The sequence below is a fragment of the Saccopteryx bilineata genome, chromosome 2, assembly GCF_036850765.1.
Source record: "Saccopteryx bilineata isolate mSacBil1 chromosome 2, mSacBil1_pri_phased_curated, whole genome shotgun sequence".
NCBI classification, from domain to species: domain Eukaryota; kingdom Metazoa; phylum Chordata; class Mammalia; order Chiroptera; family Emballonuridae; genus Saccopteryx; species Saccopteryx bilineata.
Window position 1 is genome coordinate 257,817,097 of NC_089491.1, and position 16,373 is coordinate 257,833,469.

A 16,373-nucleotide genomic window follows, 5' to 3' on the forward strand; every position below is an offset into this window, starting at 1 on the left:
GGGTTGGGAAAGAAGCAATTCCCAGGAGAGGTGTTAACAGAACAAGGGTTAATAACAGTCCTAAAGCTGGAAACCACACAAAAGCTTAACAATAAAGACCCCACATAAAGCCACAAGAACACAACTTTCAAAATCATGTCTGGAGAAGCATGTTGGAGTTCAGGTAAGTGACTATTGACAAGGGGTTCCCAGTAGTGATGACTGCAGTCTTCACTTCAGGTGAGTCAACTACATATGGCCCCTCATTCAAAGGCTCATTCCTCCTTATGAAAGAGGACATATGCAGACTCTACAAATAGACTGTTAAATGTCTTTAGAACCTCACCTCTTTCCAAAATTCAGAGTATATTAGAATCAAGTGGGAGTTGGCCTTTCCCAGGCTTGCCTCTCAGATCCTGATTCAATGGTCTAGGGTAGAATCAAACCTTATCTTAAGGCTCCTAGATAATGCTGATGTAGGTGATCCATAAACCACACTGAGGAACCATGCACCAGGCCTCCTGTCTAACCATTAATTCTTTCATGGATTGGCATGAAATTTCTGGCCGACCAGCACTGGTCCACAGACTGGCGGTACAAAAAACACTAGTCTACAAGATCATAAAAATAAAGCATCTGGCACATTGCCTGGCACATAGTTTGTGTTCAGGAAATAATACAAGAGAGGCCATATAACTGGTTCCAGAATTTCAAGAGACCCCTGATGACTACTCAGTCCTGTGTAGTCTTGTGACACCTAGAGCTCTCCTGGCTGTCCCCCAGCCTGCCAGGGGACAAGAATAAATAACAGCAGCAGCATTTTCATTTCATAAGCACTTGGTTTTATTGCACAGAAGCAATTGAAAGTGGACTCCAGTGGAAAAGTGAGCCCTGGCATGATTCAGTGGCCAGTGCCCAGCCCCGCCCACTCCAGCTCTTCCAGGATAGAGCTCTGGGCAAGGGCCAGACTACTCCTTTGGAAAACAGAAGGCATTCAGGAATAGGTTAAGACATCTCAAGCATAATGTGTTTCTAACTGCTCATTCATTATTGCGGTCATCTGTCAGTTGCACATACAGGAAATAAATGCACTTATTTGGAAAGGAGGGGGGCAGTTTTTATAGTCAAGTGTTTATGTGTGGCATTCGGCATACATCACGTTCTGCTACATAAGCTATCATAACATAATGGTCCATCGCCTGGGGAAGGTTGGGGGCATTGGAGGCAGGGTGGGGAGTGCCCTTCCTTGCTAACATATTGCTAACAGAAATATCCCTGTTGGTGAAGGAGAACCCCATATCTAAGCAGAGTTTCTTCTTATATAAAGAAAAGGGGATAAAAAAATGAACATTTGTTATGCCGACCCTTGAACTCCCAGACCCTCCTGAGTTTCTTTGGCTGCTTTGGATGTCCCTTTCTCCCTACCTTACTTCTCCCCCTTGGTGGCCTTGTCTTCTGTGGCCTTCTCTGGAGGCCTGCTGTCTTTCTGGTCTGTACTAGAGGACTTCTCAGCCTTTTCCGTCTTGGCTTTGCTGGGTGTGGGGGCATCCTTGCTGGGCTCTTCCTTGGCTTGGGCCTCTGGTTTGGGTTTCTCCTCAGGCTTCTTGGCCTCTGTGGCCTTCTCTTCCTTGGCATCTTTTTTCTCGGGTGCGGCTGGCATCTCTTCCTTCTTTGGCTTTTCCGGCTCCTTGTCCGCTGCCTTGCTGGGTTCTTTGGCCTTGGTGTCCTCTGGTTCCTTCTTGGGTTTGGCCTCTTCCTTCTCCTTGGCAGGAGTCTCCTTCTCTGGAGTCACTGCTTTTTTCTTATCTTCAGCCTCTTCTTTCTTGGCTTCACCTTTGGATTCCTTGGGCTTCTCCACAGCAGGTTCCTTCTTCTCCTGGACCTCGGCTTTTGGAGCCTCCTTCTTGGGAGCTTCGTCTTTCTTGCTGTCTTTCTCCTCAGTTTTTGGTGTGGCTGGAGCTTTCTCTTCCTCCGCCTTCTTTGGGGGCTCTTTGACTTTCACCTCCTGGGGCTTCTCTTCTTCCTTCATGGGGGACTTTGCCTCTTCCTTCTTTGAGACCTCCTTCTCAGGAGACTTGGTCTTCTCCTTCACAGGAGATTTGACCTTCTCTGGGGACTCAACCTCCTCCTTGCCAGGGCTTTTGGGCTTTTCAGGTGACTTGATATCTGCAGGGGACCTAACTTCCTCTTTCACTGGGGTCTTGGCTTCTGGGGACTTCACATCAAGAGTCTTGGCCTTCTCAGGGGACTCAGTTTCTTCTTTCACTGGGGACTTGGCCTTCTCAGGGGACTTGGCCTCAGCTGGTGATTTTGCTTCTACCTTCACTGGGGACTTGGTCTCAGCTGGTGATTTTGCTTCTTCCTTCACTGGGGACTTGGCCTTGTCTGGGGATTTGACCTCCTTTGGAGACTTGGCTTCCTCTTTCACTGGGGACTTAGCCTCTTCCTTGACTGGGGACTTGGCCTTCTCAGGAGACTTCACCTCAGCTGGCGATTTTGCTTCTTCTTTCACTGGGGACTTGGCCTTGGCTGGTGACTTGGTCTCTTCCTTCTCGGGAGAAGTGGCCTCCTTCTCTGGGGATGCGGCCTCTTCCGCTGGGGGAGTCTTTGCTGCTGCTTCTCCCTCTTCTGCTTCTTCCTCTTCTCCTCCTTCCTCCTCCTTGCCCTCCTCCTCCTCCTCCTCTTTAGCCTCTTTCTCCTCCTCTTCAGTCACTTCTTCAGTCACTTGTATCTCCTCTGTCTGTTCTTCCACAATCACAGTTTCCTTCTCTGACTTTTCTACCACCTTGATCTTCTCTTCACTTTTGACCTTTATGTGAGTGGACGTAGAAGGGATTTTGGGGAATCCTTCTGGAAAGAAGGGACTTGGGCCAAAGCCAATCCGACACTCTTCACCCTCCAGGAGTTTTCTGCAGAATGGATAATGGAACACGTTATTATTAACTTAGAGTAGATTGATGACTCTGAGGTCTTCCTGTTTCCTCTGAAGTTCCACAGTGTCCAACAATAGGGACTTCGGCCAAGGAAGGAATATGAATGAATGGTGGGCACTTTGAAAATAGAGTCACTTAGCAAATCATCCCAGGAACCCCCCAGAATCTGCACTCCAATGACACTGTTCAGTGTCTTGTTTAGTGAAGCTAAAGCTGTAACTTATGAGATAAAACAATTTTTTTCCTTGAAAAATTGCCCTTCAATAGAGAATGCCTACATTAACAAAATTTACAGTTTATTGTTACTCAGGAGAAAGCTGGGAGCCTGAACAAACAATCTCACACTGATAAATTTGGGTTTAAGAGGTCTAAGAATGTTCCTATTTGAATTTCAAAGGGTCTCCCTGTCACCATATATTCTCATCCTTGGGACTTTAGGATTAAGGTTATGGCAGCAGTTTCTACTCTTTGCTACTCATTAGATAAATAACTTTGGCCAAGCCACTCCAACTCTTTAAGCCTCAGTTTCCTCATTGGTAAAAAGGGGGTCGGAAGAGTACCTACCTCATAGGGTTGTTTCAGTGAGCTGATGAATAAAAAGACCTGGGAATGCCTGTCTCTGAGAAAGTGTGGGGTTACCCCTGCAGACCAGTGCTTTTACAAGTTTAATGATGTATTGTACAAATCACCCAGGAATTTCATTAAAATGCAGATTCGGATTCAGTAGGTCTGTGGGGCAGTGAGGCTGAGAGTGTATCTTTCTGAAAAGCTCTGTGGATGATGCTGATTGTGCTGGTTCATGAGCCAGGCTTTGAGTAGTAGGACTACAGTGTAGAGTCAAGAAGTGAGAAGTGAAGGGTCAGCACACAGCATCTGGGACAGGTCCTCAGGGTCAGGTCTGCTCCTCAGCAGGAAACTGCTAAGTTGGGAGGTTTCGTGGCTTTCTCATGGCTACCATTTACTGAAGAAATTCCTCGGTGGCAGCCCAGTGGTACCTGCATTACCTAGATTAGCTCATGAATAGAATTAGCTCCTCCCAACAACCCCATGAGTTTGTTGTTGTTGTTTTGAGAATTTTTAAAAAGATTTTATTTCTTGATTTTAGAGAGAAAGAAAAGGGAGGAGCAGCAAGAGACATCAACCTTCAGCAGGTGCTTTTCATATGTGCCTTGACCAGGCAAGCCTGGGGTTTCAAACTGGCAACCTCAGCATTCCAGGTCAGTGCTTTAACCACTGCACCACCACAGGGCAGGCGTTGGTTTGAGATTTTTTTTTTTTAACAGAGACAGAGAGAGAGTCAGAGAGAGGGATAGACAGATAGGAACGGAGAGAGATGAGAAACATCAATCATCAGTTTTTTCGTTGCGACACCTTAGTTGTTCATTGATTGCTTTCTCATATGTGCCTTGATCGTGGGGCTACAGCAGACCGAGTAACCCCTTGCTTGAGCCAGCGACCTTGGGTCCAAGCCAGTGAGTTTTGCTCAAACCAGATGAGCCCATGCTCAAGCTGGCAGCCTCAGGGTCTCAAACCCCGGTCCTCCGTATCCCAGTCCGACGCTCTATCCACTGCACCACTGCCTGGTCAGGCGGTTTGAGAATTTTTATAAGAGTTTATCTGAGCCACCCTGACTGGCTATCTCAGTTGGTTAGAGAGTTGTCCAGAAATGCTAAGGTTGTGGGTTCAATCCCTGGTCAGGGCACATATGGAAAGCAATTGATGAATGCACAACTAAGTGGAACAACAAAATGAATGCTTCCCTCTCTCTCTCTCTAAAAATCAGTCAATAATTTAAAAAATAATATTTTAAGCCAAACTGATGACATGCTGGGGAACAAGATTTCAAATGCTCCCCATGTAGGTTCTATTATTATCACTCCCATTTTATTTCCCCAGAAAACAAATGCTCGAGAAGCTAAGAAACTCTAAGAGAGAGAAAATTATAAAGGCTCCTGACAACTCAAGTATCTCTTTTCTCTCCAAAGCAGGCCTCCAGCCGGCTGAATCTGGGGAGAAGGTGAGGCACTTTAACCCTCTGAGCAACTGTCAGAATGAAAATAAGTTACTCTCAAGAGTTTTGTCTCTCAGAAAGTAGGGTGGTGGTTGCCAGGGCTGGGAGAATGAAGGAAAAGAGAATGATGAGTTATGTTTAATGAACACAAGTTTTAGTTTGAGATGATGAAAAATGTTCTGGAGATGGATGGTGGCAATAGTTGCACAACAATGTACACGTACTTAATGCCATGGAACTATATATTTAAAAATGGTTAAGTGGCAAATTCTATCTTACATATATTTTACCACAATACAAAAAGTTTACCTTTATCTCTAAGACAGGCAGGTTGCCTCACTGGGGGCTCAAAACCCAAGGCTTAGCTCCTCCTAAGAATACAAGGGCTCCCCACCACCCCAAAAGCCCCCTGGCCCACTTCACCTGTAAGCAGCAATCTCAATATCCAGAGCCATCTTGACATTGAGCAGGTCCTGATACTCTCGGAGCTGTGCTGCCATCTCCCACTTGGTGTTCCTCAGCTCAGCATCCAGCTGCTGGATAGCTTCCTGAAGAGGAGAGGTCACGTACACATCAGGCACCAACCAAACCCGGCCCTCAGCACCAGAGAAGCTGGGGTGGGCTGTGCAACCCAAAGCAGTCCTGTCCAGCCAGCAGCGGGAGCCAACACCCACCCTGTCAAAGCTCTGGGGGCCTCATTCATGGACATGGAAACTGTGGGGCAAAAATTCAGCTGTGTATATAACTTCAACTTGGGGAATGGTCTGGAATGAAACACACCAAACCCCAACAATGGTTATCACTGATTAGCAGGACGATGGTTGAATTTTACAGTTCTCTCTTTTTAATTTTTTTAAAATTTATTGGCCCTGGCCAGGTAGGTAGGTCAGTTGATTAGAGCGTCATTCTGATATGCCGAGGTTCAATCCCAAGTCAGGGCACATAGAAGAATCAACCAATGACAACATGAATAAATGAAACAAGTAAATGTTTCTCTCTGTGTGTCTCTCTTCCTTTCTTCTCTCTCTAAAAAGCAATAAAAAAGTATCCATTAAAATTGTTTTATTGCCTGACCGGACAGTGGTTCAGTGGATAGAGCGTCGGACTGGGATGCAGAAGACCCAGGTTTGAGACCCCGAGGTCGCCAGCTTGAGAGAGGGCTCATCTGGTTTGAGCAAAAAGCTCACCAGCTTGAGCCCAAGGTCGCTGGCTCGAGCAAGGGGTTACTCAGTCTGCTGAAGGCCCACGGTCAAGGCATGTATGAGAAGGCACATCAATGAACAATTAAGGTGTTGCAATGCGCAACGAAAAACTAATGATTGATGCTTCTCATCTCTCCATTCCTGTCTGTCTGTCCCTGTCTATCCCTCTCTCTGACTCTCTCTCTGTCTCTGAAAAAAAAATTGTTTTATTGATTGATTTTAGAGAGAGAGGAAGGCAAAGAGAGAAACATCAATTCATTGTTCCTCTTATTTATGCATTCATTGGTTGAGTCGTGTATGTGCCCTGATCAGGGATTGACCCTGCAATCTTGACATGTCAGGACTATGCTCTAATCAACTGAACTACCTGACCAGGGCTATAGATCTCTAAAGCTTAGAAAATTCTCAGTGGGAACAGAGACTTGTCTGCTCCGACTCCCTATTGTCCCCCAATTCTTCAAAGTGCCTGCCACATAGTAAGGGCTCAAGAAGCATCTGTTGCTGACAACTGAGACAATACACAGAAGCACAGAAATTAAATATGAGTTGGAGCTCCTCCCCTGTTCCCAGGCCCATTTAATCACTGCTTAAATTAAACCACTGTAGCTGATTTTTATTGTCTCGTTTTTGCTTTCTTGGTTTTCTAATTTTTCCATCACCACCACATATTATTTGCATAGTAAATTCTTTAAAAGTGTTGTTTTATGCATGGCCTATGGTGGTGCAGTGGATACAGCGTCAACCTGGAACACTGAGGTTGCTGGTTTGAAACCCTAGGATCGCCAGGTCAAGGCCCATATGACAACCAAGCAAGTGATGAGCAACTTATATGAAGCAACTATGGGTTGATACTTTTCACTGCTTCCTGACCCTCTCCTCTCTCTGTAAAATCAATAAATAAAATCTTTTTTTTTTAAGTATTTTTTCTTTTGCCAATTGTCTTTATTGGGGAATTGGCCAAGGCCTTACACAGCTTACCCACACTCACAGGCACCGGTTATTGTTCACCAAATATCTTTTTTGTGACCAAACCCTGCTAAGAATATTCTAACTCAGCTCTTAAAAAGTTTGCCGTCTCCTTAACCTTCACAACGCTGCAAAGCAAGTGTTGTGTGTTTTTTTTTCATTGAGAGAATTCAGATTCAGAGAGGCAAATAAATTTCCCAGGATCACACATCTAGAAAGAAATACTAGGTATAATGGTATATTTGACACCAAGGCCCATGGTCTTGACCACTACAACCCTGCTCAAAGGACAATTTGTCCAGGGTCAGCCAACCAGGTGAGGCAGTCTGGCTCTCTGCCCACCCCGCCCACCTCGCCCACCTGGTAGGATGCAATATCTGCCTGATGACGATCTTCCAGCTCAGAGCGCTGCCTCTCCAGCGAGTCCTTGGTGCTTTTGAGAGCCTCCAGCTCTGTGCTCCTGGCCTGCAGCTGGCGCCGGTACTCAGTTATTTCCTCCTGTGCTGAGCGCATGGCGTCTGTGTTCACTTTTGCTGCCTCTGACAGTCGGTCCAGCCTCACTGGGGGAGAAGGGGATGGCACAGGGTTAGACACATCTGGATATGTGTTCCAATTCCCAGATCCAAAAGGTGACACACATGAGTTTAGGACCTACTGAGTGCTGGGTACCATCTAGGATGCTTAATTCAGCCTATCTTGTATGATAGGCAAATGATTACTGCCCAAGGCCACCCAGCTAGTGAGTGGAGAGCTGAGATTCAAATCTAGAGTTCATCTGGCTCCAAAGGTGAGACTGTCTCCCCAACTCAGGATCTGAAAACCCTACAAGGGAGAGGAAGCCCCCATTACCGGTCCTAATGCCTGGCTCAGATCCCCAGCAAGGGCTGGCCATGCTGGGGGTTCAGATGTGAAACCTAACTTAACTCTAAACTTATGACTCAGAGTTTAACTGAGAACTTATGGGTGAACAAATTCATGAACCTTTGACTTTTAAGGGGGTGCTGTGAGCCACCATGTAGCCATAGCCCATTCCTTGCAGGTTTCTGTTGTGCAGAGCCCAAGGTCACTGCAGAGCCTGGGGTTTACGTGCCAGCTCCTCTGTCCCTTCCTCCACCCAGCTGCACATTCTGGCACTGGAGCCCCTGAGCCAATGGCAGACACATCTGGCCCCTGCAAGCAAAAGGCTGCTGGTTCCCAGACCTTCCTGGGGCAGAAGAGGTCTAAAGACCAGTCTATATCTCTTGAAAATGAACATCCTGAATGCTGAGATCGTGACACCCGGGGCCTGAGTTGGGAATGTGGTATGAAGAAGGGAAGCTAGCAGCTGGATGGGCCAAAAGCCTAGGATGGTCTGTCTGTATGGAGGACAAAGCCCAAGAGAACAGAGGGTTACGCTCTGTGAAGAGCCTTGCTGCAGCAATGAGGGAGGGGACACTACTGCAACAGCAGAGGAGTGGGGCGGGGGGGAAGCCATGCATCCAAATCCTAGCCTTCCTGGCTTTCCCCACTAGTGCTGACAAAGATTTAGAAACCATGCCGATGGGTTAGGATTCTTACGCACTGTGGACCACAGACCCATTTGGAAATCACTGAAATCCCTCTACCCTCTTCCAAGAACAACGCACAAAGTTTTACAGTTTGTCAAAGGGATCACGGAGCTTCCCAAAGTAAGAAGTCCAGCTGGTCCACCCTTATCTTTCAACCTAAATATAAATGAAAACCAGAGAGTACAAGTGTTGGTCAAGGTCACCTGCAGCTGCTGGTAACAGCTACAGAGCTGCTGCAGCTGCAATCTAGCTAACGCAGAGTAGCATGGAGTTGGGGGAGGATGGCAGACTTGGGACATTAAAGGGTTCACCGGCCACCTCAGTCTCAGGTACCAATCGGTTGTAGCGATTGTCTCCCCCGGGGAGAAAGGATGTGAGAATGCCTCACCTCTCCAGTAAGTAGTGGGAGAAACCTGATAGGGGTCAGAAGAATAGAGTTCTCAGCAGTATGCAGGAAAGGGGGATGGGCCACTCTGGGCAAGAAAGGCAGATTAATTTGAAGGGCAAAGAAACCCCAGCAACTGAGACTAGAAGCCAGGATTCCTACAGAGCTATAGAGGGAACCCGATGATGGAAAGGGGTCTAGGAGTGGGGTTTTCTAACTATAGTGGGGGGGGGGGGTTCAGAGGGGCCCCAGAGTTAAAGGACAAACATAAGGACCTTGGAGGAGGGCAGCCAAAGGTGAAGTCACAGCCGTGGAGCGGAAAGTCCCACATGAGACCCAGAGGAAAACCGTTATTTAACTGAGGGTTATGCACATGGGTAAGCTAAGTATCATACCCTCCAGTCCAGCCACCTCCACGCAGAGTTTACCAGCGTCACCTGGAGTCACCCCACCCCGCCCCTTGCTGCCGGACCAGCAGGGGGTGACCCAACCTCCCTCCCTGCCCCGAGCTTGCGAACCTCGGAACCACTCCTCTGACTGCAGCGTGCTTTGCACCGCGTGGCCTTCGAGTTGCGCGCGGATCTCACGCAAAGCCGACGTCACGTCGCACTTGAGGGCGTCGCGCGCGTCGGCCTGTGCCTGCGCTTGCGTGACGCCGCAGCCCTGGATCTGACCGAGCAGCTCGTCCACCTCTTCCTGGTGGTGGCGCCGCAGGTAGCCGCACTCCTCCTGAAGGGCTTGCACCTTCTTCTGCAGATCGAGGCGCGCCGCCTCGGCCTCCTGCGCAAAGCGCGCTAACGCGCGCGCCGCCGCCTCAGCCTCCTCGCGCTGCCGAGCCTCGTCATCCAGACGCTGGCGCACGTGCGCGATGTCTTCGAGCAGGTGCTCCTGCTCTAGGCGCAGCTGGCCGCGCGCCGCACCCAGGCGCAGCACGACGCCGCGCATCTCGCGCACCTCGCGCTCGTACAGCTCGCCCATAGCCGCGCGGCCCGCCTGCTGCTGCCGCAGCGCCGCCGCCTCGCCCTCCAGGCTGCGGTTGTGCGCCTCCAGCTGCCGCACCTTGTCAATGTAGCCCGCGAAGCGGTCGTTCAGCACCTGCAGCTGCTCCTTCTCGTTGCGCGCTGCTACCGCCGCCACCAAGCAGCCCTCCGGTCCGTTGCTCAGCGTGTCTATCGAGTCTGTACTCGAGGCCACTGCCGCGCCGCGGAAGCGGCTCGGCGAGGCCGACACGGAGCTCACAGACGTCCGGGACCATGAGTGGAAACCGCTCGACGAGCCGGTGGCCGAGCGCGCTCCTCCCGCGCCGCCCTTTCGGGCCAGCGCGTAGTGCAGGCTACCTCCTCCATGCAGCGACGCGAACGGGGCGCCCAGCAGCGTGTCGGCGCCGCTGAAGCTCATCATGGCTGGAGCAGGTGCGGCCGCTGGTGGAGCGGGATGTTGGGGCCGGGACGGGGCGGGTGGCACTGCGGCAGTACCGGGACGCCCGGCCTTTATATAGCAGCGGGCCGAGTCCAGCCCCTCGGCAGTTGGTGGGGGGAGGGCCCCGCCCGCCTCCTCCCCCGCTGCCCCGGGGCTGGCCAGCTTCGCCGCAGTGAGAGGGGCGGGGCAGGGGGGACCAAGGAGTGAAGAGGAATCCACGAGGCGTCAGAAGAGTCCTCCGCCTCTAGGTCAGGTCAGGGAGTAGAGAACTCTCAGAGTGGACCGGCGGGGACCCCGTGCGCGAATCGGAAGACCCTGCTACAGTCTTCGGAATAAGAGAAAGGGACCGAAGTGGGAAGAGGACAAGGAGAGCTCATGGGAATTGGGGCAGGGTGCCTTAGGGATAAAGCGATGGAAGACTAAAGTCAGTAGGATGAAGGGATACCTGCATTAAATGGGGGCGCAAGATTTTCTTAATAGGCTTTCAGGATAGGGGTGCAGAGTGTCTGCAGCCGCTCCGGAATAGGGGAGGGAGCAAGGTAATCTCGAATGGAGGCATGATCGCCACTACAGAGGGCAGAGATAGAGGACCTCTAAATGGAGTTTCACTGTTCCCTTAATAGCCAGAGGGGCCACTAGGAGAAGGCTCAAGAAGCTCTGCAGCCACTCCGGAATGGGGGAGGGGGATCTGGAGTTTGAGAATGGCGGCAAGGCTACTCTTAATTGGGGGAGAGAGGGAAGCCCAGAAGGGGGGCACTGTGGTCTCCTCAGGATAGGAGGTGGGGAACCCTGCAGCTGGCCCCTGCAAGAAGGGCCCTCAGTAAAGGGGGCAGAGGGTTCCCTGCACAGGTAGGAGGGACCTGGGCTGAGTTTGAGGGTCAGAAAACCCAGGGTGGGGTGCTGCTGGGAGCTGGGCACAAAGTTGGGAGAGCTGGCTTCTGTATGGGGTAGGGGGAAGTGACAGGTGTATAGTAGTCACTCAGGCCAGCCTCTTCCTCCTGAGATCAGCTCCAGTTTGCCAGACAAATGACCTTGGACAAGTTGTGTCTTCCCTGACCCTCACCTCAGTTTTCTCATCTGTACACAGAGGGGGGCTTACCTTGGGACAGGTTGCAACTTAAGACCCCCAAGCAGCTTTGGCTTGGGTGCGTGGGTGGGTGGGAGGACTCTGGTTGAATTGGGGGAGGGGAACCCACACGCTGCCTCTGGATATGACAGCTGCTTTCCCACAAGTAGGAAGTTCATTTTTCTAGCTTTCCCTTTTCTACTTCAGCTTCAACTTGGTCTCTCTTCCCCACTCCCACAACAGATAAGTTGGTGCCCCAGTAGACATCCCTTCTCACCCCCAGGGAAGTGGTGGGTGCTTTTAAAGTACCAAAGTCCTTCAATCCCCATAAGCCTTATTAGAGGGTCAAGTATGAAAAGGGGTCCTTGAGCTTTGGGTGAGGGGTCCCTGCCATGGCCAGTGTTAACTTTTTCTCAGTTTTGGCTAATTTCAAATGCCTTCAGAGAGGGGGCTGCGCTGCAGATGGCGCTTCAGCACCAGGGACAGGGCCTGCTCCTTGTCAGGGAGAAAGGGGTTAATTAACTCTGCCTTTACGTGGGAAAGAGGTATGCATATCCCACTTGCCTGACTATTGTGCTGTGCAGATGGGGAACTAAGAAGGGGTGGGTGAATGGTCTGGCAGGATCACAAAGGGAACCAAAGGCCCAGCCCCTCGACTTTCTGCTAGGGGTCCTGTCCCTTGTTTTCTGTTAAGTTTTCCCCCTCACACACATGGGCTGTCCTACTCCTCCACTGGGAGCTGAAAGGACCCCCAGGGGATGATGGATACTAGGAAGGGATCCCCTAAAGAGTAGACTCCCCCCAGATCTGAGCTTCCCTCAGGCAGTTATCTCAACCCCCACAACCTTCCCAATTTACATTGGTTTTCCTTCTGTGGAACCCCCAAGATGAGGACAGACTGATCCCTCAGAAGAATCCTCTGCCAGTTCCTTTCTCTTTGCCCTCCACCTTATTCCCAGCCCCCTGGTTCTAAGCACACCCTGAGTGATGGAGAAGTGATGGTGCTGTCCCTTTAACCACGTTTTACTGGAAGGAGAGTGCGCTAGGAAGGACGCAGAAGGGGGAAGGGAGTTTCTGGTTATGCATGAAGAAGCAGAACATGATGAAGCACTTTCCCCCTATTTAAAGATCCAGGCATTATCTGGTTTGCAGGGGGAAAGAGGGGCTGGTTTGTAGTTGGTGCTGGGAGGATGGAGGTGAGCATCTGCTCTGAGGCTTCTGAGAAGGTACTTTGTGTGGGGGGGGGCTTAGGCAGGGTCCCCTTGCTTTCATATGGTTCCGCATTTACTTGTCATTCTGCTTGTAATTTTACCATTAGAGTCTTGTTCCACTGCATAATGTAGAGGCATCCTCTGGGTGTGGGAAGGCTGACACGCAGCTGACAGCAAGTGAGGGTGTTGGGAGGGGCCAGGTAAAAGAGAGAAGGGGGCCAAGATGGATTCTGTCAAGGCCAGGGGCCACAACCATGAGATAGCAGCTGCCTGTGGATTTCCAAGCAAGAAGTCCCAGGCATGATGTGGCAGGAGAAATGACACAAGGGTAGGAGCTCTCAGCTCACTCCCCCAAAGGCCCCTTCAGGCTCACCTCCAGGAAGCCATTTCTGGCCTCCTTCACTCTCACATTTAGTTCATTGTTCCCTCTGGTCCCCAGTGCTAAACCACTAGATCACACCTCTGCACTGTCATTATGTGGATAAATACCATCAGTTCTCCTGCCAAACTTATGGTCTAGAGGGGACTAAAAATGATTCTGCCCTGAGTCCTGGGTCCTCACATCACTTTCACCTTCCTCCCTTCAATTCTTTCTATTTGGAAGCAAGTAGAAGAACATACTCATTTATTCATCCATCCACCATATGTTTACTGAGTATTGCTATGTAATAGGCACATAGTAAACACAGGTTATAGAACAAAAAAAACTCTAACATTTTCTCCCTGGGACAGGGATGCTCAGGTCTTTCCCAAATCCCAGTTCAGCATTTCCCAAGGCATCTTCTTCAGGATGATGATAAGTGTTCATCCAAAAAGGAAAGAAAAAGGGAGTTTCAGGGGTAAATAGGGCTCTTAGAGCCTGTACTAGGTGACAAACATTGGGAATCTACCAGAGTGAGTCGAGTGTGCCAGGTTCTCTAAACATGTTAGACCGCAGGCTCTTCCAGCCTCCAGGTCTGGGATTCCAGGTCTGCTGGTCTCCCACAGTGACCAACACTGAACGACCTACTCAGAATTGGACCTTACCCCTGCTGTCCATGGGCTGCCATCTGAGTTCCTGGACACTCCAAGGTGAGTGCTCTTCAGCAATGGGGTTGCAGTGTAAAGGATAAAGCAGCCCAGCTCTGTGAATGCCAGTCAAGCATTGCTGTTACTCCATTCATTCAGTATCTACAGGAATACCCTGTAGTGAGCACTGTGGTCTCTGAAGAATGAGACCCTAGGGAGGAAAATTCCTTCCATGTGTATAGCCACTGCTTTCTCCTTGGTACCTCCTTAAACTTGGTTCACTAGGTAAGGATCATTGTCTCTATCTTATTGATGAGTAAACTGAGGCCAGAGTGAGGGTGTAAGTTGCCTGAGTTGACCAGGTGGCAGTGTCTCAAATTGTCCAGGCCTAAGCAGGTGTTAGACACACATGGTGGAAACCCATTTCTCTGACACAGTGGAGAATAGGCCGCTGGCTCAGGTCGAGCTCTGGTCTCTGACAGATTGTCCAGCAGAGTTTCTGTGACCCAATGTCCACACATCCTTTATGTGGGGTTCACTTCCCAGCCTGGCATCCTGTACCACTGTGTGACCTCTCTTGGGAACAGAATGTGATCACTGGTTTGGGGTACATTTGTTAAACTCATTTTTTTTTCTTGCTTTGGTTTTCTCCATAGAACTTGACCTTTTCTAACAGGAAATTCTGTCTTGTCACCTCCCATAGAATGTAAGATTCATAAGAGTAGGGATTTTTGTCTGTTTTCTTCACTGCTGATTTACCCAGCCCTTGACACAATGGCTGCAACAGTAAGTACTTAACAAGTAGTTGTTGAAGGACTGTGCAGCCCTGCACGAGACGTAGAGCATCACAGGAACGTTTCAGCACTAGGGCCCTGGACAGTTCCCGGCCTGCTGCGCCTTTGGAGGGAGACCACCTCAGAATGACTCTAAAAAGTGGGCTTGAAAGTACAGCCCCCACCCTCAGGCTTCGGTCCTCCCAGCCCCAACTGTGTGATCAGTGACCTTTCCTGGGGCTCAAGCCCTGCCAACTCCATTGCCTGCAAACACCCTGTACCTCATACTACCTTTTGTTTTTGAGTTCAGCAATGATTTTCTGCATCTATAAAGCACTGAACATCTTTTTTTCTCCTTGTCTCTCTTCCCCTTTAATGTTCATCATGCCTCATATTCTCTGTTCCCCTTCTCTACCCCCTCCTTTCTCCACTTTCCCTTTCCCCTTTCTGTTCCTTCTTTCCCATCACATTCTTCCTTCTTCTCCCTCCACCCCCAATTTCTCTGTCCTCCTTGTCCCTTCCTGCCTTCCCTTTTTGTCCCTCCTCCTTAGAAGTGTCCTATTTTTTAAGGACTTGAATCTGATTCATAGTAAGGTGGAGGCAGCCTCCCTCTCCCTGCTCTGTTTATGCAGCAAACAGCAAAAACTGAACTACGTGCAGTTTTGCATAAGCTCCCCCTTCTGGTAACTACCTACAGTCTAACCACCAGGGGACCAGCCCATAGCTGATAAAAGCCTGCAGCAGGCCTGCTTGCCTTCTCATCTACCATCTGCTGCCCTGGGCGGGCATGTGATGAATGGCTGAATTCTGCTTCAAAGGTTGGGAGCTAGTAGATTTACAGTTCTGCCCCATCTCCCCTACTCTAGTGTCCTTTGTGGGCAATTATGGGTGAATGATTCTCAATCTGTGGTTCCTGAGACTGGGAGGTAGATGGTTCATTGGTTTTTCCTACTGAACCAGTTCTAGCAACTGGGTGAGGCTTAATAATTCACATGTGCTCTAATGCTTGCAACTGGGAAATGTTTAATGACTAAATTTTTTAAAATTGATTTTAGAGAGAGAAAGACATCAATTTGTTGTTCCACTTCTTTATGCATTCTAGTGCAAGCATGCTGTCCTGCTCTTGTTATGGAAAGCAAGAGGTTAGGCAACGGTAGGAATAAAGGCTCTCATCTAAGGAGGGGAGGTGTCTCTGCTTTTTTGCGTGGTCTCTGTCATTCCTGCAACACTATTAAGTAAAACTGCCCCCACTTCTTGGTTTGGGAAATAGAAGCCCAGAGAGGTTGGCTAACTTGCCCCAGGTTACATAGCTAGTAAATGGTAGATCTGGGATTCTAGGTCTGCTGGTCTCCACAGCAGTTATATTCAACTATAAGATTGTGCTACCACCTCGGTCCTGCTGGTTCTCCACAGGACCACTGCTCCAGACTAGACTCCTCACTTTCCTGGTTCCATCACAGCTGGCTATAACTTTGCTCTGGGGGTTTCTTCTGGGCCCTTCATGGAAGTAAGGTGGGTTGAGAACTGGCCTTGCCTTGGAGGGAGGAAGCTTCCCAGACAATACAGTCAGAAAGTTGAAATGATGGTTGACTCAGCTTTCTTGATGATCCAGCCTGAGGAAATATAAGCAGAAAGCAATCACAAGTCATGATCGGTGTTCACAGTGTAGATCTTGAGTCATCAAGAAGATTATTTTGGCAACATTTTTGCTCTGTGTGGTGAGCACCTGCTAGCTGTGTGCTGACTGCTTACATACGTGGCATCTGCCACAAACCCACTAGGTCTGCAGGGTCATCCTCCAATGCAGAATAGGATGCTGAGGTCAGAGAAAGCACATGATCTGCCAATGTCACAGAACAGGGGGGTGGAGGGG

General features: G+C 49.6%; 1 protein-coding gene across 1 annotated transcript; it reads right to left on the bottom strand.

Moving 5' to 3' along the window:
- Positions 1 to 767: 767 nt before the first annotated feature.
- On the bottom strand, positions 768 to 10,491 carry NEFH (neurofilament heavy chain). The gene is made up of 4 exons (XM_066260197.1): positions 9,542 to 10,491; positions 7,452 to 7,651; positions 5,347 to 5,471; positions 768 to 2,888 (listed from the first exon to the last, which is right to left on the bottom strand). The coding sequence occupies exons 1-4, from the start codon at positions 10,422 to 10,424 to the stop codon at positions 1,406 to 1,408; spliced, it is 2,691 nt and encodes an 896-aa protein (XP_066116294.1). The 5' UTR covers positions 10,425 to 10,491; the 3' UTR covers positions 768 to 1,405.
- Between the last annotated feature and the right edge of the window lie 5,882 nt (positions 10,492 to 16,373).